General features: G+C 44.9%; 1 protein-coding gene across 1 annotated transcript in view; it reads left to right on the forward strand.

Moving 5' to 3' along the window:
• The window catches only part of HELZ2 (helicase with zinc finger 2), a 100,277-nt gene that overhangs the window by 43,094 nt on the left and 31,390 nt on the right, over positions 1-25,793 (forward strand). The window contains exons 13-17 of the mRNA XM_077460425.1: positions 2,818-2,959; positions 8,489-8,605; positions 10,010-10,202; positions 12,527-12,661; positions 23,776-23,988. Of these exons, the coding sequence (XP_077316551.1) occupies positions 2,818-2,959; positions 8,489-8,605; positions 10,010-10,202; positions 12,527-12,661; positions 23,776-23,988 (800 nt within the window). The remainder of the gene's footprint in view (positions 1-2,817; positions 2,960-8,488; positions 8,606-10,009; positions 10,203-12,526; positions 12,662-23,775; positions 23,989-25,793) is intronic.

Raw genomic sequence — 25,793 nt, forward strand, 5'->3', positions numbered from 1 at the left:
ATCCAACCGTGTGTGGGCTCCATCTGAATTTTTCCGTCGGATTTTCAGAGTTTCAGAGCAGGATCTAAAATTTTCCGACAACAAAATCCAATCGCATAAATTCCGATCGTGTGTAGACAATTCCGACGGACAAAGTGCCACGCATGCTCAGAATAAACTAAGAGATGAAAGCTATTGGCTACTGGCCTCTTTATAGTCCCGACGTACGTGTTTCACGTCACCTCGTTCAGAACGATCGGATTTTCCGACAACTTTGTGTGACCGTGTGTATGCAACACAAGTTTCGGCCAAAATCCATTGGAAAAAAAATCAGACAGATTTTGTGGGCGGAATGTCCGACCGTGTGTATGGGGCATATGAGAACTGTCTTAACTGGTCTGACACAAGTCGGTCCGACTTTCCAAAAGGTTCCTGCAGTAATTTGGTTCACTTGGGTGTGATTTCAGCCCACAGAATATAATGGAAGTCCCATCCAAGTCGGATCACCATCTTAACTGATCCGATTTGTGACATCCGACATGTGCTCAGAGGTCAATTTTTCCAGCAGACCCCCTGGTCCTGTAGCCCCTCCTGTTGTGTGTTGTGGTGACCTGTGATTTTTTGGATCCAGAACCATCTTTAAATTTTGCGAAATGGCACCCAGAAGGAACAAGGGTAGTCGATTCAGGCTGGATAAGGAGGAGCTGATTCGGCTGGTGCGGACACATTCAGTGCTATATGATACTAGGGATGCCAACTATAAGGACCAGTCCAAGAAGGAGAGGGCCTGGCTCGAAATCTGCAAACTTTATCATGGGGACTGGCATTTTTTGTCAAAGTACATGATGATAAATGTATTTCTTAAAAATTTTCTAACTTTTGTGTGTGTGCGTGCGTGTGTGTGTGTTGCAATGTTAGAAATGCCAAATTAAACTAAAAAAAAAAAAAAAAGACAGTCCCCCATTTGGGTTTGGTTTAAATTTTGAGGGGAAAACCCCATGCCAAAATAAAAAAAAAAAAAAAAAACAGTGTGCAGTCCCCACAAAATATATACCAGACCCTTTTATCCGTGCATGCATCCTGGCAGGTCAGGAAATGGGGTGTGGGCAGGGCTGGATTAACGTAAGGGCTATTGGAGCTGCAGCTCCAGGCCCCTACCTTAATATAGGCCCAGCCACCCAAAAAGAACACACTGTTCATGAAAAGCAATGGGCCAACAGAGTTCTCCCCTGACGGGCCTTGCATTCCGCATGCACCACCTGGGCAGGGTGGTGGGATTGATAATGGGCGCCGCATGAGCAGTCCTAACGGGAAGCCTGGGGCACGCCAGTACAGGGCTCTTGCAGAATTCTGGGGCCTCCATAGTGTTAGGCCCTCTCGGCTGCACTCTTTCAGCTCAGAGTGCACACCAATGCACGGCCCTTATGGCAACCTGGCAAGTCAGATGCCAGGCTTCCTTAGTTGCCATGCACCCTTTACAGTCTGGGCGCATGCCAACATGGGCTCTTAGAAACGCAGAAGGGTGCCCAGTAAAAGGTCCACCAAAATCCTCAGCACCAAGCACATGATGCTCTTAATCCAGCTCTGTGGGGGGTGAGCGAGTGCCCCCCCCTCCTGAACCATACCAGGCAATGTGCCCTCAACTTTATCATGATGACTGGCATTTTTTGCCGGACAGAGTGCGTGATAAATGTAAATATTTCTTTATATTTTTCTAACTCTTTTGTGTGTGTTGCAATGCTAGCAATGCCAAATTTATCTAAAAAACAAAAACGGCATGGGGTCCCCCCTCAAAACCATACCAGGCACTTTGGGTCTGGCATGGATTTTGAGGGCAAACCCCACACCAAAATGTAAAAAACAAAACAAAACAAAAATGTGGGACCCCCACATAAATTTATACCAGACCCTTTATCCGAGCATGCAGCCCGGCAGGCCAAATCATACCAGGCCACTTCCCCACAACCCTGGGCGGTGGTTGTGGGGGTCTGTGGACAGGGGGCTTATCGTCATCTGGAAGTCCCCTTTAAGAAGGAGGTCCCTGGATGCCAGCTCCCCTCCTATGTGAATGAGTAGGGGTACAATTGATCACACCCTCCCCCCAGCATTGCCACTGATCCCAGGAGTTCTAGGATCCCTAGGAGTTTACTGTCTATTGATAGGTCCCCACACCCCACCCCCCCCCATTCCATGGTGTACGGGCAGGTAGAGAGCAAAATTACATGGAGGGAGAGGGGGCCAAGAAAATGTTTCCCCAGGGTCCAATCAATATTAAATATGGCCCTGCTTCCTACACCGCTCTTCCTCCTGTGGTGCAACACTGACACACCTGATGTAATGAAGGCTGACCCTGCCTATGAAAAAGAGGACATAATGGAAGACCAACACACACCAACACACAGGAAAGGAAGAGGGATTACAGCAGCAGGAAAAGGAATTGGTGTCAAAACCGGTATTGTTTTAATTGGAAAAAAGGACAAGTTGCACTCATCTCAAAGTCGGATCAAAATCTGATCAAGTTCATTAAAGTCGCATGGAAGTTGGATCGATGTCGGACCGAAGTCGCAGGTCAAAGTCGGATCAACAGCCGCACGACTTTTGTGTTGCATCAGTGCGTACCAGGCCTTAATAAGGTTTTGTGTGTTTTCCCCCGAGGATTTTATAAAGAAAACTGCATTTTCTCTAATATAGAATTTGAGGTTTGGGTCTTTAGCCCGCCAGACATATATGTCAGAGGTGCTCCAACCTTTGTGCATATCTGCACAGGAATTTGTGTAAATATTATACTAATCACCCCCTGTTTATATTAATAACTCTGCTATTCCTTTTTTTTTTCAGAAATGCTACTCCCACTACGTGACAAGCTCCGCCCAGTGCGCGTTTATAGCGAACAGATGGAGCTGAATGAGTTTCCCTATCCTGGAAGCAATCTCAAAGTTACCGGGTATCTCCGAGAAGGGAAGCCAAATGAAACATTGAGGTAAGAGGCAGTGGCGTCGCTAGGGGGTGGCTTTAGCCCCGAATCTGGGGCCTATAGCCCAGAGTCTCTGCAGGGGTCCCCAAGGGGAGGGGAGGCTCTCTGGGGACCCCGATGTAAGTGGGGGGCTGTCTGGGGACCCTATTATAAGGGGGAGGCTTCCTGGGGACCCTGATGTATGGGAGCACCCTGGGGACCCTGATGTAAGGGTGGGGTTTATAGCGAACAGATGGAGCTGAGTGAGTTTCCCTATCCTGGAAGCAATCTCAAAGTTACCGGGTATCTCCGAGAAGGGAAGCCAAATGAAACATTGAGGTAAGAGGCAGTGGCGTCGCTAGGGGGGTGGCTTTTGGGGCTTTAGCCCAGAATCTGGGGCCTATAGCCCAGAGTCTCTGCAGGGGTCCCCAAGGGGAGGGGAGGCTCTCTGGGGACCAGATGGAGTGAACAGATGGAGCTGAGTGAGTTTCCCTATCCTGGAAGCAATCTCAAAGTTACCGGGTATCTCCGAGAAGGGAAGCCAAATGAAACATTGAGGTAAGAGGCAGTGGCATTGCTAGGGGGTGGCTTTTGGGGCTTTAGCCCCGAATCTGGGGCCTATAGCCCAGAGTCTCTGCAGGGGTCCCCAAGGGGAGGGGAGGCTCTCTGGGGACCCTGATGTAAGTGGGGGGCTCTCTGGGGACCCTGATGTATGGGGAGCTCTCTGGGGACCCTGTTATAAGGGGGAGGCTCCCTGGGGACCCTGATGTATGGGGGGCTCTCTGTTGACCCTGATGTAAGGGGGGCTCTCTGGGGACCCTGATGTAAGTGGGGGACTCACTGGGGATATATATATATATATATATATATATATATATATATATATATATATATATATATATATATATATATATATATATATATATATATATACATATATACATATATATATATATATATATATATATATATATACACATACACACAAACACCCACACACACACACACACACACACACACACGTACACGCGTGTATTACTGTATATACTTGTGTATGCCCACCCAAGCGTATGACTTTCTTTACTATGCTGCTGTGGGCTCTAGTCCCAGATCTTTTGTAGATATAGCAACACCCTTGGTGAGAGGTCTGAGGGAACAGTCACGGCACCAGTGATAGTAATGATTTTAGCCTTACCGCCATCAAAAGGTACCCTGTAGCACAGTCACAAGGATAGAAATAGCAGGTTGTGGGGGACAATCTGTAAAGGTTATTTTATTCTATAGTGCAGGAATCTTCACACTAAGGCCCTCCAGCTGTTGAACTACACCTCCCATGAGGCATTGTAAACTCTGACATTCACAGACATGACCAAGCATGATGGGAATTGTAGTTCCTGAGGGCCGTAGTTTGAACACCCTTGCTATAGTGCGTCGCACACAACACAGCAGTCACCTGCTTTGGGATTGATATTGCATGATGCTTGTGTGTTCTGTGTTAAGACCTCAAGCAGATCACTTCTGGAAAATGTATTACTGTCAAGGAAGAACAGACGGGGATTTTATATATGTCTTTTTTTCATGTTGGACATTCTAGTGACACTGTGATCAAATCACATTTTAAATTTGCAAATTTAGCCTGTCGCAATACCTTGTAATGATCCACCAATGCTACCATTACAATACAATTTGTCAATATGTAAACGAGCTAGTCATTCCATTTACACATATGTATATTAACGTTCCCATCTGAGTTTGAAACCAGTAACGTGAACTTGAAAATAGAATACAATTGTGCAGGACCGGATTTCCATCTTTTCAGACTGTTGAATGTTGGAGAATTTAATACTCTGCAAGATTTTAAAGCGATATTAAACCCAAAACCAAAGTACGAGTACCGATACTTTCAGTCAAGTACTCGCCAATACCTTTGTGGTGTAATTTGAGCCCATACAAAATGAATTGGTTCAAATTGCACCGCAAAGAATAGCATGCGATTTTAACAGGGATGGGGTGCGATTCATATCCAAAATCGCATGCCGTTTCCCCCACCACTTCTGGGTGACCCTAGTATAAAAAGACAGAGAAGCGCCATCTAAGTGCAGCAATATGGGCAAACAGTTTATTAACAAATATTATAACAACTCACATGTTAAAAGTACATATCTTGCATGTCAAATCCAAATCTGTACAGTTATAGTGTCCCCGTCCCATGGGACCGGGACCCACCGATGATGGAAAACCACAGCCGTCTGTGGTGCTCACAGGACTGGAGGAGATGTATAGGCAGTTCGACCCCAAGCTGACATCACTTCTGCCCTATCCACGTGTGCGCTCCGAGCTGGTTTGCAGGGGTCCCGGAACTTCCTACATCTCCAGCCATGTGAGCACCAGAAAGCAAGCATGGTTTTCCATAATTGGACTGAGACACTATGACCATAGAGATTTGGATTTGTCAAATACAAGATGCACTAAATTACCTAAAGTATTGGGACACCCGCCTTTACATGCACATGAACGTTAATGGCATCCCAGTCATAGTCCGTAGGGTTCAATATTGAGTTTGCCCATCTTTTGCAGCTATAACAGCTTCAACTCTTCTGGGAAGGCCGTCCACAAGGTTTAGGAGAGTGTCTATGGGGATGTTTGACCATTCTTCCAGAAGCACATTTGTGAGGTCAGGCACTGATGTTGGGTGAGGAGACCTGTCTCACAGTCTCCACTCTAATTCATCCCAAAGGTGTTCTATCGGGTTGTTGTCAGTACTCTGTGCAGGCCAGTCAAGTTCCTCCACCCCAGACTTGCTCATCCATGTCTTCATGGACCTTGTTTTGTGCACTGGTGAGCAGTCATGGTTGAACAGGAAGGGGCGATCCCCAAACTGTTCCCACAAAGTTGGGAACATGAATTTGACAAAAATGTCTTGGTATGCTGATGCTGAAGCCTTAAGAGTTCCCTTCACTGGAACTAAGGGGTCAATCCCAACCCCTGAAAAACAACCCCCACACCATAATCACCTCTCCACCAAATGACTTGGGCCAGTGCACAAGGCAAGGTCCATGAAGACATGGATGAGCAAGTCTGGGGTGGAGGAACTTGACTGGCCTGTGCAGAGTCCTAACCTCAACCCGCTAGAACACCTTTGGGAAGAATTAGAGCGGAGACTGCGAGGTTCACATCAGTGCCTGACCTCACAAATGCGCTTCTGGAAGAATGGTCAAACATTCCCATAGACACACTCCTAAACCTTGTGTACGGCCTTTCCAGAAGAGTTGAAGCTGTTATAGCTGCAAAGGGTGGGCCAACGCAATATGGAACCTTATGGACTAAGACTGGGGTGGCATTAAAGTGCATGGGCGTATAAAGGCAGGCGTCCCAATACTTTTGGTAATATAGTGTATGTACTTTTAGCATGTGATAATAATTGGTAAGCTGAAATATAATAAAATATTTGTTTTTGGGTTTAATAAAGTTTTAAGCATGTAGTACCTTATAACTTTTGAAGGCTGCATTACTATAAAGAGTCTGTAAGGCCATTTTACAGGCTGTCAGATATACAAAAATGAGTACACTGCTCACATTTTTGTAAATATTTTCTTCTATCTTTTCATGTGACAACACTAAACAAATTACACTTTGCTACAATGTAAAGTAGTGAGTAATTTGCTGTCCCCTCAAAATAACTCAACACACAGCCATTAATGTCTAAACCGCTGGCAACAAAAGGAAGTACACCCCTAAGTGAAAATGTCCTGGGCACAAGTATTAATTTTTTTCTATCCCTGGTTTCATGTGACTCATTAGTGTTACAAGGTCTCAGGTGTGAATGGGGAGCAGGTGTGTTAAATTTGGTGTTATCGCTCTCGCTCTCTCATACTGGTCACTGGAAGTTCAACATGGCACCTCATGGCAAAGAACTCTCTGAGGATCTGAAAAAAAGAATTGTTGCTCTACATAAAGATGGCCTAGGCTATAAGAAGATTGCCAAGACCCTGAAAGTGAGCTGCAGCATGGTGGCCAAGACCATACAGCGGTTTAACTGGACAGGTTCCACTCAGAACAGGCCTTGCCATGGTTGACCAAAGAAGTTGAGCGCACGTGCTCAGCGTCATATCCAGAGGTTGTCTTTGGGAAACAGATGTACGAGTGCTGCCAGCATTGCTGCAGAGGTTGAAAGGGTGGGGGGGGTCAGCCTGTCAGTGCTCAGACCATACGCCCCACACTGCATCAAATTGGTCTGCATGGCTGTCATCCCAGAAGAAAGCCTCTTCTAAATGATGATACACCAGAAAGACTGCAAACTGTTTGCTGTAGACAAGCAGGCTGAGGACACGGATTACTGGATTCATGTCCTGTGGTCTGATGAGACCAAGATCAACTTATTTGGTTCAGATGGTGCGAAGCGTGTGTGGCGGAAACCAGGCGAGGAGGACAAAGACAAGTGTGTCTTGTCTACAGTCAAGCATGTTGGTGGGGGTGTCATGGTCTGGGGCTGCATGAGTGGTGCCGCCACTGGGGAGCTACAGATCATTGAGGGAACTATGAATGCCAACATGTACTGTGACATACTGAAGCAGAGCATGATCCCCTCCCTTCAGAGACTGGGCCGCAGGGCAGTATTCCAACATGATAATGACCCCAAACACACCTCCAAGACAACCGCTGCCTTTCTAAAGAAGCTGAGGGTAAAGGTGATGGACTGGCCAAGCATGTCTCCAGACCTAAACCCTATTGAGCATCTGTGGGGCATCCTCAAATGGAAGGTGGATGAACGCAAGGTCTCTAACATCCACCAGCTCCGTGATGTCCTCATGGAGGAGGGGAAGAGGACTCCAGTGGCAACCTGTGAAGCTCTGGTGAACTCCATGCCCAAGAGGGTTAAGGTAGTGCTGGAAAATAGTGGTGGCCACACAAAATATTGACACTTTGGGCCCAATTTGGACATTTTCACTTAGGGGTGTACTCACTTAAAGGGATTGTAAAGGTTTTCTAAATAGGTTCCTTTAAGGTAGTGCATTGTTGGTTCACTTACCTTTTCCTTCGATTTCCCTTCTAAATGTTTTTTTTCTTTGTTTTCTTTGGTTTGAATTTCTCACTTCCTGTTCCTCCTCAGTAAGCTGTTCTGGCTGACTAAACACCGCTCCGATGATGGTGTGAAGTTTACTGAGGAGAAACAAAAAGTGAGAAATTCAGACAAAGAAAAAAAACATTTAGAAGGCAAATCGAAGGAAAAGGTAAGTGAACCAACAATGCACTAGCTTAAAGGAACCTATTTAGAAAATAAAAAACAAAGCTTTACAACCCCTTTAAGGTTGCCAGCAGTTTAGACATGAATGGCTGTGTGTTGAGTTATTTTGAGGGGACAGAACATTTACACTGTTATACAAGCTGTACACTCACTACTTTACATTGTAGACAAGTGTCATTTCTTCAGTGTTATGATGGTAATATTCTGCAAAACCTAGAGGATGCAATAGTATGCAGTGCTGTATTCCATAGGGATTAGTGCTCAGGTTGAAATGTTCTGCAAGGTGATTGATGGTTGTTTGTTTCCTACAGACCTATTGCCCTGCATCATTTGATCCGGGAGCCCTCAAACCCCTACAGCAAACAAATTCGAGATATGGACCAAAGAATCCGCGATGGAGAAGAGATGAGCCAAGATGATATAGATATGTAAGGAAAAACAGGAAGGGTTATATGTGTATTATACATTGTCTTTCATTGTGTGTTCTGTGTTTTCCTATCCCTCTGTCTCGACTGCTTTGCACTCACCTCTGTTACGATGTTGTGGCTATTTCACAGCAAACCAATGTTGCCACCTCCCCCTTCACATATAGTATAAAATAAATATAAGGGGTCCCACCTTTGATGAAACAATGTCTTTATTAGGGCAAGAAATGAGAATGGGCGGCACACACACATGCAATTGACTCTCACAGAGACACTGACAGCAGTGTGCAGCAGCACAGATGATGATGGCACCTCACCAACATGACGCGTCCCCTCCTGAGTCACAGTGAGCCTCTCTCTCCATGCCAGGTGGTCCCTTCAGTCCCCTCCTGGCTCGCCTCCCATTCCACAGACCTGCACATGAGGCTCTGGCTGCTCCATTCCCTTGCACTATGACTTTATGGGACACTGCCAGCACAGTCCGAGCACACCTTAGCAGGCACTCAGATGGACTCGGCCAAACGTCACAGCCATATTTTTTACTGGCAACCTTTTTCTTTCACTGGCATTTACTGGCAGGAGAAAAGTGCCCATTTTTTTTACTGGCTGTCAGTAAAAATACTGGCGGTTGGCAACGCTGTACTTCTTCTTATTCCCCTCTGCCAGTTAAAGTCCAAGGGGGTTCCCCTAAATGCACTTTGTTGCATGCTCTTACTATAGGACGGGTTCCTTTAATAGCCATTCAAACCTCTTTGTGTCAACTTGTGTGCATGTTATCAGGCCAAAATCACCAGGGTATGTAAACTTTTGATCAGGGTCATTTGGGTAGTTTCTGTTGTGATTATGATTTAAAAAGAGTAAACACAGTATAATATAATGATATATTATATAAGTATAATGATAATCAATGGCTTCAGCCAAACACTAACCATGAGCGAAAGAAAAGTTTTTGCATTATCATTTATATTGTCATTCATCATTCTCTGAAAAATGGCCAAGAAATCATAAATTCTGCCAGGGTATGTAAACTTATGAGCACAACTGTATATACTGTGCAGAGGATTATGTGTAGAGGTAAAGTCTGCAACCAATCAGTAAATCAAATGTCATTGTTCTGAATGCTGGGATTTAGATGGCGTCTGATTGGTCGCCAACACTTAAGCCCCATACACACTATGTTTTTCTGCTTCAGATTTACCAAAACCATGTAGTGCAAGGGCCTGCCTGATTGCCTACAAATTGAAACTCCTAAGGTTTGATCTTATATTATATGGTTTTGGTAAATCTGAAGGAAAAAATCTGCAGAAAATCTGATAGTGTGTATGGGGCTTTAGACTCTTCCTACCTCCCCTTTGCTTACATTGCCTTTTTGAAGAAGTCAGTTTGTATCTTACTTTTTTGTTTCAGGTATAAGGGCCTGATATCTTCTGCACGCAAAGAGCAGCTAAAACATCATGACATCATCTTGTGTACCTGCGTGGCATCTTCGAGTAATATGCTGACAGAGGTTCCTATCACGCAGGTGGTCATTGACGAGTGCGGGATGTGCACCGAGCCGGAGTCTCTTGTGCCACTTGTCAGCCATAAAGGTGTACAGTCGGTAAGTGGAATTGCCATGTGCTGTGCTGCGTATATCGTGCAGTACTCCTAAATTACTGGTGAAGGCAATACGCATATTCATAAGGCTATTTACACCTTGATGCTACTAATCAGTACCCAACACTAATGGTGGACTCAACCTTTGTAGAGGGTATTTTTGGTAAAAAAAAATAATATTAGGACAGAGGTGGGTGGAAGAGTTGGAGGGGGAAATAGGCTTTGAGGTACACTTTAGACAATCCAGTGCAGTTGCCTTTAGCAGACTTCCCACATGACTTCTGGGTTAGGGCAGCAGCATCTTGTCACCGGGTTTTAGGCTGTGCCATCTGTCTCTTTTGCTCCCATCTGTGTGAATGCGTGGGCACTGAAACCAGGGGACGCACTGACAATATTTTGACAAACTGAACTTGTCAGCCATTCAGAAGCTGAAAGAGGCACTCTTCCACCCACCCACCCGACACCAAAGGGGCACTCTTCCACCCACCCACTCGACACCAAAGGGGCACTCTTCCACCCACCCGACACCAAAGGGGCACTCTTTCACCAACCCACCCGAAAACAAAGGGGCACTCTTCCACCCACCCACTCGATACCAAAGGGGCACTCTTCCACCCACCCACCCGACACCAAAGGGGCACTCTTCCACCCACCCACCCGACACCAAGGGACACTCTTCCACCCTCCCACCCGACACCAAAGGGGCACTCTTCCACCCACCCACCCGACACCAAAGGGGCACTCTTCCACCCACCCACCTGACACCAAAGGGGCACTCTTCCACCCACCCACCCGACACCAAAGGGGCACTCTGCCGCCCACACGACACCAAAGGGGCACTCTTTCACCCACCCAACACCAAAGGGGCACTCTTCCACCCACCCACCCGACACCAAAGAAGCACTCTTCCACCAACACAGCCGACACCAAAGGGGCACTCTTCCACCCGCCCGACACCAAAGGGGCAATCTTCCACCCAGCCCCCTGACACCAAAGGGGCACTCTTCCACCCACCCACCCGACACCAAAGGGGGCACTCTTCCACCCACCCACCCCACAGCAAAGGGGCACTCTTCCACCCACCCACTCGACACCAAAGGGGCACTCTTCCACCCACCAACCCGACACCAAAGGGGCACTCTTCCACCCACCCACCCCACCCACACCAATCAGCCATAACTTTATGGCTGCTGACAGGTTAAGTGAATAATATTGACTATCTTGTTACAATGGCATCTGCAAGTTGATGGGATATATTAGGCAGCAAGTAAACATGTTGTCCCTGAAGATGATGTGCTGAAAACAGAAATAGAAAAGGCATTGCAGTTGTGTATAGGACTGCACAGCCACAGACTGGTCAGGGGTGCCCATGCTGACCTGTGTCTACAGCCAAAAGTGCCTACAGTGGGCACTGAGCAACAGATCTGGACCATGGCGCAATGGAAGGAGGTGGCCCGGTCTGATGAATCACGTTTTCTTTTACATCATATACAGTAGAAGGTCAGGCGCGAGTGCATCACTTGGCTCAAGAAAAGATGGTACCAGGATGCAGTATGGGAAGAAGGCAGCCAGCGGAGGCAGTGTAATGCTTTGGGCAATGTTGTTCTGGGAAACCTTGGGTCCTGCCATTTGAGTGGATGTTACTTTGAACCGTACCATCTACCTATACATTGTTGGTGACCAAGTACACTCCTTTGTGAAAAGAGTATTCACAGATGGCAGTGGCCAATTTCAGGAGGATAATGTGCCCTACTGCAAGAATGGTTTGAGGAACACAATACTTTTGAGGTGTTGACTTGGCCTCTTAATTCTCTAGATCTCAGTCCAATTGAACATCTGTGGGATGTGCTGGGAAAGCAAGTTTGATCCTTGGAAGCCCCACCTCACAACTTATAGAACTTAAACCACATCAATACTGGGCACTTTAGCCCCCTTCCTTCCCAGACCATTTTTCAGCTTTCATCGCTCTCGCACTTTTCAACGCGACAATTGCGCGGTCATGTTACGCTGTACCCAAATTAAATTTTTATCATTTTGTTCGCACAAATAGAGCTTTATTTTGGTGGTATTTATTCACGACTCTTTTTTTTTTCCCATATAAGCGGAAATTTAAAAAAAAAATATATTTTCTATTTATCTCTGGGAACTACAAAACACCTCCAGTTATGTTAGTGAAAAGACAAAGCTGCTCCTCCAAAATTTACTGAGTAACTGTTAGTGGCAGGATCAACAGGTGAAAATAAAGGGGGGAGAAGCTAAAAAGTTTTAAGTACTTCTAAAACAGTGAAAGTACATCCTTTTTTTTTTTCCCCTTGGTCTTTGTCACAGATTGTATTGATTGGGGACCATCGTCAGCTTCGCCCCGTAGTAATAAATGAAGTTTGTAAACTTCTTAAAACGGATCGTTCGCTGTTCGAGAGGTATGAGAACCGGGCGCTGTTTCTGGACACTCAGTATCGTATGGTAAGAAGTATTTCTACAGCTACTACCCTTTGTTCCACTTGACCCTCCCTTCTAGATTGTAAGCTCTAAGGAGCAGGGCCCTCTGATCCCTCCTGTATTGAATTGTATTGTAATTGCACTGTCGTCCCCGATGTTGAATAGTGCTGCGCAAACTGTTGACGCTATATAAATCCTGTATAATAATAATAATGTCTGTAACTTATGTACATAACAAAGGAAAATTTGGGGGTTCCTTTAACCCACATAACTAAAGATGACCAACTTATATAAGCTAATTGTGGCATACTAGGAGCCCAGAGAGAGAGTACACACCCAGGCTAAGCACACAAGACTGGACATATAGAGGTTGATTTACTAAAGGAAAATAGACTGTGCACTTTGCAAAGTGTAGTTGCACTCTGCGAGAGCAGTTGCTCCAAAGCTTAGTAAATGAGGAAAAGCTCTGCTGAATTCTATCATCCAATCATATGCAAGCAAAAAGGCTGTTTTTTTTTTCCCCCCTTGTACGTGATTGGGTATTCGTTGCAAAGTAAAGCTTTACCTCAGTTACTAAGCTCCGGAGCAACTGCACTTGCAGAGTGCAATTGCACTTTGCAAAGTGCACAGTCTATTTGCCTTTAGTAAATCAACCCCATAGAGTGTTTTATTGAGGGGAGCTCAACACACAATAGGGCAGAAAGGGCCAGAATGGAGAGGACAAATACAACACATGTTGGTCAATGTTCCAATAATTCACAAACTAGGAATCCAGGGCTACCAGCAATGATTACAGCTGTGTTATGGTAGTCCTAGAGAGCTCATTATTCAGACAGTGGCACACAGTCAATAAGGAACTACAAGCCCCAGCAGTCCCAGTATCCAACTAGCAGCACACAGCCAATACAGAACTACAAGTCATGGCGGTTCCAAGCTGTTTCTTTAAATCTCCTAGCTTGCTGATTTTACTTTAAAATCTAATATTACTGATATATATCACAAACTGCATGTTGGAACAGGAAGGGCCCATCCCCAAACTGTTCCCACAAAGTTGGGAGCATAAAATTGTCCAAAATGTCTTGGTATGCTGACGCCTGAAGAGTTCTCTTCACTTGAACTAAGGGGCCAAGTCCAACCCCTGAAAAACAACCCCCACACCATAATCCCCCCTCCACCAAATGATTTTGACCAGCGCACAAAGCAAGGTCCATAAAGACATGGATGAGCGAGTTTGGGGTGGAGGAAGGAACTTGACTGGCCTGCACAGAATGCTAAACTCAACCCCATAAAACACCTGTGAGATGAATTAGAGTGGAGACTGCGAGCCAAGTCTTCTCGTTCAACATCAGTGCCTGACCTCACAAATGCTTTTCTGGAAGAATGGTCAAACATTCCCATAGACATATTCCTAAACCTTGTGGACGGCCTTCCCAGAAGAGTTGAAGCTGTTATAGCTGCAAAGGGTGGGCCAACTCAATATTAAACCCTACGGACTAAGACTGGCATTAAAATTAAATTTCATGTGCGTGTAAAGGCAGGTGTCCCAATACTTTTCACAATATAGTGTGTATGTGTGTGTGTGTGTGTGTGTGTATATATATATATATATATATATATATATATATATATATACTTTTTTTTAACCAAGTATTATTTATAGAATTGTTTTTGCGTAGTTCACAAACCTCAAAGAACAATATTAATCACTGGACCTCCAGAAGATTTACCCCCCCCCCTTCATGACCAGCCAATTTTTTGTGATACTGCACAATTACTGTAATTGTGCGGTTGTGCAACAAAATTTTAATTTTCTTCTCACAAATATTTATTTATTTCTTTTTTTGGTGGTATTTGATCAACACTACGTTTTATTTTTTGCACTATAAACAAAAAAAAAACACAGACAATTTTGAAAAAAACATATTTTTCACTTTCTGCTATAAAGCATATCTAATTTCTTCATAAATGTATAAATCTAAGCTAATATGTTTTCTGCTACATATTTTTGATTAAAAAAAATCCCAATAAGCGTATAATGATTGGTTTGCGCAAAAATAGGATTTTTTGAACAGCTTACCTGCCTGTAAAATCCTTTTCTTGGAATACATCATGGGACACAGAGCAGCCACAGTAATTACTATGGGGGTTATACACCACCTATAGGTGATTGGACACTGGTACATTCAAAAGACAGGAAGACCCCCCTATATAACTCCTCCCATACAGAGAGTACCTGAGTTTTTGTAGAAAAGCAATGCATATATCCCAATAAGAGGGGAGGGACCTCTGTGTACTTCAAGAAAAGGATTTTTACAGTTAAGTTGTTATAAAAATCCTATTTTCTTTATCGTACATCGCAGGACATAGAGCAGCCATAGTAATTACTATGTGGGATGTCCCAAAGCAATGTCTTCTGAGGGGAGGGAGACACAAATCAAAAGGCAGACCGCCATAAGACGCAAGGACCTATACTGCCGCCTGCAGCACACTCTGCGCTCAAAGGCGGCATCCTCTTACCATCTTACATCCACCTGACAGAATTTAGTGAATGTATGCACTGACAAACAAGTTGCAGCCTTGCAAATCTGAGTCATAGAAGCCTGGTGATGCACTGCCCAAGAAGCACTGACTGCCCTGGTAGAGTGCGCTTTAACTCGAAAGGGCGGAAACTTTCTTTTCAAATCATAAGCCTGAATAATAACCTGACAAATCAATTTTAAAATGGTTGATTTTGACGCTGCCTGCCCTTTCCTGGGGCCATCTGGCAGCACAAACAAAACATCCATTTGCCGTATCAGAGCTGACGCTTTCAGATAGGCCTAAACTGCTCTCACTACATTGAGAGAGTGTAACAATTTTTCTTCCGCAGAACGAGGTCCTGGAAAAAAGGAAGGCAGGACAACATCTTAATTCAGATGAAAACCTGACACTACCTTGGGTAGAAAAGTTGGGTGAGGACGCAACACCACCTTGTCCTTTTGAATAATTAAGTATGGCTCTTTACAAGAAAAAGCTGCCACTTCTGATACCCTTCTTGTGGAGGTAACCGCAACTAAGACCAACAATTTCCTTGTCAAAAGAACCAAGGGAATATTGCACATCGGTTCAAAAGGCTGTCTTTGTAAAACTGACAAAACTAGATTCAAATCCCATGGGCACAAGGGTGTCCTAACTGGCGAGTTATACGTGTTACCCCTTGTATTAAAGTGGTTGTAAACCCTTACAACACACTTTGACCTACAGGTAAGCCTAGATTAAGGCTTACCTATAGGTCCAAGAAATATCTCCTAAACCTACACGGTATAGGAGATATTTGGCGAAAGACAGGCACCTGTGTAAAGAGTAAACTAGTGCGCTCCACCTAATATGTCATAAAAAATTTTTTAAAATTTTTTTTAAAATATTTAAATAAATACAAAATTGATGCGCATAGGAAGCAGCCAGCATAAAAACAGTGATCTCTGCACTAAAAAATAGGTATATAAATTAATAAGAATGCGGCGCTACCTAAAAGTACTAAAACTTATAAATGAATAATAATCCCAAAATCAATATAAATCAAATAATATCGACTAAATGAAACATGGATATAATAAGAAATGAATCCATATAGATAATCCAAATAAAGATACGTGTGCACGCAATAAATGTGCAACAATTAGTGAATAAAAGTCTGTGAAAAATTATCAATCCAGTGATTAAATAGAAATAATTTGCATAAGTAATCCAAATATAAACAAGCGTATAAAAAATATATATATATATATATAAAAATGTATAAAAATATATAAAGTGAAAAATCCGTGAAAAAACAAATGTAGTGACTATTTAGATAATCAATATACACACGTGATTGTCCATAAATAAAGTGCACTGATGACTGATGAATTGCAAAAAATATACAAATAAAGTTCATGCAAAAAAGTGTGAAGAATCAATTCCCAAGAGTGGCAAATCACTGCAAACTTCAGTGCTTAATGGGTGCACCAACTATTTTCCCCAGCCTCTCACCTCCAATAGCTGGTAAACAGGCACTGTGTAAAAGGATAACTGCTGGCTTCTTAATCTTTCAGTCACACTGCTCCACCGCTGTTTGTATTTCACTGTAAGGTTATATATTATATGCCCTCCTAATAGCTCCAGGAAATCCAAGCCATATAAAGTGGAAAAACACAGAGGGCTTTCATGTGTAGTATCTTCGCTTTTTTATTGAAATAAACAGGTAAAATCCACACTTACATTCACAAATACAGCAGAGTGTGCAGCAATCGCGGACTTCCGGTTTCGGCCGTAAACCGGAAGTGATAGGTCCGACACCAAATTCCTTCCCTTGAGCATGAACTTTATTTGTATATTTTTTGCAATTCATCAGTCATCAGTGCACTTTATTTATGGACAATCACGTGTGTATATTGATTATCTAAATAGTCACTACATTTGTTTTTTCACGGATTTTTCACTTTATATATTTTTATACATTTTTATATATATATATATATATTTTTTATACGCTTGTTTATATTTGGATTACTTATGCAAATTATTTCTATTTAATCACTGGATTGATAATTTTTCACAGACTTTTATTCACTAATTGTTGCACATTTATTGCGTGCACACGTATCTTTATTTGGATTATCTATATGGATTCATTTCTTATTATATCCATGTTTCATTTAGTCGATATTATTTGATTTATATTGATTTTGGGATTATTATTCATTTATAAGTTTTAGTACTTTTAGGTAGCGCCGCATTCTTATTAATTGAAAGACAGGCACCGCTGTCTACGGCGCATGCGCCGTAGACAGCGGCGCACAGGTGCACTGATCGCAGCACCGTCAACGGCGAATATGCCGCACGTGGCGGCTCCCGTGCGCATGCGCCGGAGTGACGTCATCGCGGCTTTGCCGAATGACAGCAGCGGAGCAGCGAGACCCACCGAGAAGATGGATGCGCCGGACTACAGGGGACAGTGGTGACATTGCTGGCTCCTGTGTCAAGTAAGTGACACATAATGGACTACTATGCGATGCATAGTAGTCCATTATGCTTTACCTTTGCAGGGAATGAAAGAGGAAGTAAACTCATCAGCGTTTACTTCCTCTTTAAGGCCTGGATTAAAGAATGCGAAGCCTTTGAAAAAACACTGACAAGGCCAAGATCTGACCCTTGATTGTACTCCAGGCCAGCTTCATTTCTACCCCCAACTGTAGAAAGGCAAGAATTCTACCTATGACATACTTCCGAGGATGCCATCTTTTGGTCTCACACCAGGAAACATAGGCCCTCCAGACCCTATAATTAGTGATCCTAGAGGCCGACTTCCTTGCATTAATCAGGGTAATTACCACTGAACCTGAAATCCCCTGACACCTTAGAATATGGGTTTCAATAGCCAAACTGTTAAATTTAGCGATTGTAAGGCAGGATGGAATACCGATCCTTGCGACAGCAGGTCTGGACGAGATGGAAGAGTCCATGGATCCCCTACTGCCATCCTTACGATCACGATCTCTGCATACCAGGATCTTGTGGGCCACACGGGGCTACTAGAATTACCGGCTTCCCTTCCTCCTTGATTCTGCGAAGAAGACGCGGTAGCAGCTGAACTGGGGGGAACGCACAAATCAGTGAAAACTGATCCCACGGGTCACTAATGCATATTGCAAGTGGATCTCTTGTTCTTGACACAAAGCTGTCCAACTTCTTGTTGAACCTGCACGCCAATAGGTCTATATCCGGGGTACCCCATTTTTGGCATATAGCCAGAAAAATGTTGGGATGTAAGGACCATTCTCCCGGGAATAATTGTTGATGGCTCAAGAAATCCGCGTGCCAATTCTCCACCCCCAGAATGAAGACTGCAGGTAGGCAAGGTACATGCTCCTCTGCCCAAGCCAGAACATGGTTCACCTCCCTCTGGGCTGCGTGATTTCTGGTGCCCCCTTGGTGATTGATATAGGCCACTGCTGTGGCATTGTTGGATTGTATCCTAATGGGACAATCCCGCAACCTGAATGTTCAGGCCATTAGAACCAGATGTGTCGCCTGAATCTCTAGGATATTGATGGGCAAGTACTTCTCGAACTCTGACCACTTCGATTGGACAGTGGTCTCTTCCAGGACTGCTCCCCAGCCTAACAGGCTGGCATCCGTTGTCACTACCTTCCAAGTAACCTGTATGAAGGATTTTCCCTTCTGCAAATTTTTGGTTATCAATCACCAACTTAAACTCTGGCGCACCCTTGGGGCAAGATTCATTGGATAATCCAAGGCTTGGGTCTTCTTTTTCCAAGCAGACAGAATACTGTTTTGCAACAGTCTTGAATTAAATTGGGCATAGGGAACTGCTTTGAATGAAGCCACCATCTTCCCTAACAACCTCATGCAAAGGCGAACGGAAGGACTCTTCCTTGCCCTGACTACCTGGACCAGCTCTCTTATAGCGTTGACTTTTGTCTGAGGCAAAAACACTCTTTTTTGGGCTGTGTCTATAACCAGACCTAAATACTCCAGTCTCCTTACTGGTCGCAAGGATGATTTCTCTAGGTTGAGAATACAACCCAGGTGTTCCAGATATTTGACCGTGCTGGACACTCTGGTCTAGCCTTGACATCGACTGATCTACCAGCAGCAGGTCGTCAAGGTATGCCATTACTGCTATACCCTGGGCCCTTAGTCTCGCCAACAGTGGGGCCAGAACCTTTGTAAACACCCAGGGCGTGGTGGCTAACTCGAAGGGCAAGGCCACGAACTGAAAGTGGTAGTGTTCTACCGCAAAACGCAGAAACTTCTGGTGAGTGGGAAAAATTTGCAAGTGCAGATATGCATCGATATCTATTGATGCTAGAAATTCTCCTTCCCGCAAGGTGGATACGACTGACCGGATTGATTCCATGCAAAAGGAGCGAATGGTTAGGAACCGATTCAGATCCTTGAGATCTAGAATGGGTCTGACATTGCTGTTCAGTTTTGGCACCGTGAAGTGATTTGAATAAAACCCCATGCCCTGCTCTTCTGAGTGGGTCTCTATGAATACACCCTGAGACATCAATTGGTCTAGCGCCAAAAAGACCTTCTTTTCACTGGGTCTTTGGGGACGTTCGAACTTAAAAAAATAACCAGTGGAAATTTCTGAAATTATAGTTTGTAGCCTAGGGCTACCACAGAGATGACTCATCTGTCCTGGATCTCTTCTTGCCAGGCCCCTGAAAACCACAGAAGTCTTCCCCCCACTTGATCGATCGGGGGGCACTCCTTCATAAGGAGGCCTTAGGACTCTGCTTTGTAGGCTTCTGCCCCCAGGGCTTCTTCTGGCCTTGTGCTTAGCCCTGAGGCCTACCCTTTGACCCTGAAGGTGTAGGCTGTCGCGACTGCCTGGAGGCTGTTGCCCCAGGCACCGGAGAGGAAGCATGCTTAAATAAAGGATGCCTACTCCTTCTTTTAACTAGAAGGGTACTCTTACCACTTGAGATTTTTTGGATGTATTTATCCAAATCTTCCCCAAACAACCGTTTCCCATGAAAGGGAAACCCAGTCAATAGCTTTTTACATGGCGACTCAGCTGACCAATGCTTTAGCCACAGAATTCTACGCATATGCACTAACAGGAGAGCAAGGCGTGCCTGATGAATAGAATCTTTGATAACATCAACCGCAAAACATAAGGCCCTTGGTAGCTCAGCTAAATCCCGGGCCTCTTCTCCTCGAGCAGGTACACCTTTGAGAACTTGCTTCATTTTGGTCCTTTAGAGACTGACAAATGCCTATTGCTGCTACTGCAGGTTGTGCTACTGCACCCACTACAGTAAAGTGAGGCCCTGAGTAAAGATTCCACTTTTTTATCGGCTGGATCCTTAAACACCTGGATATTGTCCACTGGACAAGTTAAACGCCTATTCACAGAGGAGATAGCATCTACCGCTGGCAAACTCCACTTTTTAGTGAACTTTTTTTCCATAGGGTAAAGAAGAGAAAACCTTTTAGGAGGAAGAAAAATCTGGGTGATCCTAGTAAGCATATATCAACTGCTCAATCAAAGGGTGTACAGGAAAAGCATGTGGACCCTGTGGAGATTTTAGAGAACCCAAAGAGGAAAAGGGGGCTTCAGTTGCCTATGCTGGGGGCAACTTATATCCAGAATAGACCAATTACGTAAGGGATTAAACCAGCAATCTTTTGAATCCTCAGAGGAGGAGACATCCGCATGCCCTTCTTCCCGATCCCCCAAAGATAATTCAACATCTCCTGCCCACTCCTGTTCCAATGCTGGAAGGTCAGGGGATGGAGAAGGAGACCTACCATGTTTTTATCCCAGCCTGGGAGGAAGATGCAAGTATATCAGCTCTCTTCCTTCCAAACCAGCTAATGCTGAAGCCAAATCGTCCTTAGTGACGTATGCAGAGGCTGAAATGTTGGAAGCAGCTGCAACACCTGAGAGTCTAGATGGCTCAGACTAGCCAGCCACTTCAGGTCTTTCAGGGGAGGATGGTACTGTGGAAGTGTGACTAGTATCCTCAGACCCTGACCTTGCGCTCCCCCCTGCTGTATTGCCACCTCTCCTTCGGGAAGACATGTCCTAAGCACAAAAAAGCAGACGTACTAACACAATGCATCCACTGCTGAGCTCTTGTCTAGCAATGAGTACTATGCCGCTATAATTGCTCAGCCTTATGCTGAGTAGACATGCCTTAAGAATGCCTGTATCCAACACCCATACAGCTTACATGCCACACATATGCTCTGTGTCCCTTCCGCCATGCCACGAGACTTTTTCCAGAGTGAAGCATTATAAAGGCAGTAAGCCTTGCACCTGCGCCGTGCATTGCGAGCACGCCAAACCCTTGTCCACGCTAAGCCACGCCCCGCATCAAAGGAATGCCTCCTTTCTATTTTAAAAGGGCTGATTTCCCGCGTGTGCATAGATGACAGTCTCATAATCAGGATTGCTAGGGGTGAAAAGGGGGTCCTACTAGGGGGATGTCGAGTGCCCGGAGGCGGGTGATCCCCCCTGTGACACAGTAAGGAGCAATGCTGTTCCACAAGAGTGCTGCTGACACTGAGCCCAATACTGGGGAAGCATGGTAATGCTAAACACTCTAGTGGTAAAAAACAGGCAAGACATTGTCTACTCAAAAAGAAGTCCATAAGTGAACCATATAAGCTCCTTAGGATCTTCTTAACTCACCATTCCCACAGCAGGAAACTGCTGGTATACACAGACAGACCCAATCTCCACCCATCATGGCGGGCCATGTCATGACGGACCTTCAAGGACCAGGTCCCCCTTGGACCTGTACAGCACCCTGCCAGAGTAACCTTTGGTTTAGTATATGTGACCAAGGTGCTGGATCCCAGGGTCCAGCCCTCAAAAGAGGAGCATTACAGGCAGGAAACCTCGTTCTTCCTCGAAGCTCCAGTACCATCCATTTTGGCCCTTTTTGGCACTTTGAATGGATTCGACTGCATAGCCTCTTGATCCTATCAAGGATCTCTTTGCGGAGCTTTTTCTTAGCACTTCATTAACCGTGACCAACACCTTAGACACTGGCGAAAAAACTGAAGTACTCCCTGTATGGGAGAGGTTATATAGTGGGGACTTCCTGTCTTTTGCATGTACCAGTGTCCATTCACCTATAGGTGGCGTATAACCCACATAGTAATTATTATGGCTGCTCTGTGTCACGTGATTTACGATAAAGAAAGTTATAGCATCTACAAACTATGGGATATATAATGGCTCTGTCGGACACCACTAGGGTATCCTGCCTTTTTTATGTGTAGCAGCGGGGTCTATCCGCTCTAACATATGGGGATTTGGAGGATGGTTTCCAACAGTATATCCCCCAGATGATTTCAGCCAGGGATAGGTGGATACAGCTAAAGTTTTTACACAAAGTGTGTTACACCCCTCAATGCATGTCTGCTATTTACCCTGCGGTTGACCCTACCTGTCCTAAATGTTGTACTGCCACTGGAACATTCATCCACATGGCCTGGTCTTGTCCTCTCTTACATTCTTTTTGGGGGAAGTGGTGTCTTATGCCACGTACACACGACCGGACTTTTTGACGGCAAAGGTCTGGTGGAACGAGTCCGTTGGACAATTCGATCTTGTGTGGGCTCCATCGGACCTTTGCTTGCCAAAAATCCGGCAGACTTTAGAAATAGAACATGTTTTAAATTTTCCCACCGGAACTCCGCCGAACCGAGAAATCCGCTCGTGTGTATGCTAGTCCGACAGACAAAAACCGACGCTAGGGAAGCTATTGGCTACTGGCTATGAACTTCCTTATTCTAGTCCAGTCGTACGTCATCACGTTCGAATCCGTCGGACTTTGGTGTGATTGTGTGTAGCCAAGTCCGTTCATTTGGAAAGTCCGCCGGAACGCCGCCGAAAGTCCATCGGACCTAGTCCCTCGAAAAGTCCGGTCGTGTGTACGTGGCATTAGGTTGGTGCCATTAGTGAGTGGTAATGCCTATGGATGCGCTAGTCCTACTATCAGGGATATGCAACATGATCATCACTACACACCAAAACCGGTTGTTTTTATTTTATGTACTATATCATGCTAGGAAGTCTATTCTCCTTAAGTGGAAACAGCCTTCTCCTCCTGCACTACAGCAATGGGCTCTTTAGTTAATCAAGTGTTGCCTTTGTATAAGCTTACCTATCTTGGTTGGTTTAGGGAGCCCAGGTTAAAGCTAGTGATTTACCATATATGTCTTGGGTATATTGATAGGTTGTTTTCTCCCCCCCCCCCTTTTCTCTTCTCCTTCCCCTCCCCCCACCCTCTCTACTCTTCTTTTCTGCCCTGTCCCCCCCCCCCCCTTTTTCTTTGGGTCTGGCTTCCTTTCCCCATTTTTCCTTTTCCTCCCTCTCTTTGTGGGATTGGCGTTGGTTCACTTAACTCTGTGACAATTTTGCACTGCTCTATGGGATTTTGGGGGAATTCTCACTTGCCATGTACCTAATCTGTGTATCAGTTCCACTTTATTATTTTTACTTTTACTGAGTTTCTGTGTTGAAGACATCCTACCATTATGGTTGTATGGTGTGTGTGTTACGGAAATCACCTTGAAAAGGTCACTGTGCCATGTAGCTAATCCCAGTTTTGTGCCTTCTTTATCTCCAGCATTTAGATATTTGCACATTTCCATCTAAGGAATTTTATGATGGTCGCCTCCGCACCAGCCCTCAGATTAACCTGCGAAAAAGCCTCTTTTTTTCACAAAAGTTCCACCGTATAGTATTCGGGGAAGTGAAGGGGGAGGAACAAAGCCTGATGGTCACCACTGCAGAAGGGAACATTAGCTCAAAGGCGAACCCTGAAGAGGCCAATGAAGCAGTATGTATATATCTGTTATAGTGTCTTGTGTTTGTTGTCTTCTTATTAGAGTTAGGCGAACAGTTCAAGCCAAGCAAACACTCGAATTTTCATGGTGCTCCGCAGGCCCTAATTGGATGAAGCCCTGCACCTGACCGTTGGTCAGGTGCAAGGTTTTGCCAATTAGGGCACAGAGCATTGTCAGAGCCCTGGTTGGACACAGTTGTGATGACTTTGTCCAATCGCGGCTCAGTGCTAATAGTCCCACCCCACACTATAAAAGGTTCCTTCCCACAGGAAGCTTTTGCAGTGTGTTTTTGGAGTGGAGATAGATAAAGAAGGGCTCAGTTTGCTACTAGCGAGTTAGTGTGTTCACTTATTGTGACTCTGAGTGTAGAGTGTTAGTGTAGTGTGAGTAAATTGTAGTGTGTCAGTATAGTGTAGCATCAATGTAGCGTAGTACAGTGTTTAACACAGCATTACATAACATTTAGTACTGTATACAGTGCTGTATACTCTATCGTTTTTATTTATTTTGGTTGCTGCGTGTTTGTTTTTCTCGTTTTTTTTTTTTGTCCCTTGCCTGACACCTCTTTTTTTAAATTGTCAGCTGCAATTTTTCTGACTGCGACACTGGTGTTTCCCCCTTTAATTTTTTTTTTTTTTTTATATCGTTTTTGAATTTAGTCCTCAATTTAAAGTGCACCAAACACCAATTGTCATTCAATAAAGTGCATTCAATCACACATTTCCCAGTTTCTATTAAAATAAAATCTTGGGTAATAACCTGCCCCCTTCCCCATTCCCCCCCCCCAATCATGTCTGGAGGCCAACAAAGAGAAGCAGAAGTTCCCATGCCACTATGAGGGGGCCAGCAGTGTGCATGTCCACAGGCAAAGGTGGACGTGGTCAGTCCTCAGGCAGGGCATAATTTCCTCTGTTTAGTGATGTTGCCTGTGCTATCCAGCCACAGCTTGCAGAGGAGGAGGTGAACTGGCTTACTAAACCATCCTCATCCTCCTCATCCTCTATGACCCAAGCTGACACTAGTGCACAGTCCACTGCAGCTGCCAGAGCGGCTTATTCTGCCTCGTTGTCCACAGCTACCCCTGCCATAGCTCCAGCATCATACATGGAGGAGTCCGCTGAATTATATGCACAGCATCAGCCACTTGCTTCTTGTGTTGGTTCTGAGGTAGAGGAAGGGAGTAACATGAGCCTACAGAGAGGGGAGAACACTGATAAACAATAAATTGGCAGTCATGTACCCCCAGCCGCAGTGTATTGCCAAGTTGGCTCCAGTGATGATGATGAGGACAGAGGGAATGATGATGATGAGGTCACTGATGTGACTTGGGTGCTAGATAGAGCAGAGATGGAAAGTGATGGCGAGGCACAACCCCAACGAGGCAAGGTGTCCTCCAGAGGCAGCCATCATGGAAGAGTAGAGAGCAGCCACCCTATTCCATCAGATTGTGGAGTGGTTACCTCCCAGCCCACTTCCTACAGCTTAGCTGTCTCGGCCTTTTTAGCACATGTGTAGCCAATCACACTGCTGCAATTTGCCGCAAGAAGATCAGACTTGGCAAAAACACCAGCCATTTGGGTACCATATGCTTGACAAGGCATTTAACCTCTGACCACTCAGCCCCTTAGCAAGAGCACATGAAAGCCACAGACAAGGGACACAATTCTTCTCCTCCTCACCTTTCATGTCTACCCCCGCTATATCTCATGACCTCTCAGCAGCCTTCACTGACAGGGATGATGGTATAGCAAAGGGTGTCACAGGTCCTTGCAACACATCTGCCAGCAGCACACCACCA

The sequence above is a fragment of the Lithobates pipiens genome, unplaced genomic scaffold, assembly GCF_037356315.1.
Source record: "Lithobates pipiens isolate NorthernLeopardFrog02 unplaced genomic scaffold, aLitPip1_a1.2 Scaffold_28, whole genome shotgun sequence".
NCBI lineage: Eukaryota > Metazoa > Chordata > Amphibia > Anura > Ranidae > Lithobates > Lithobates pipiens.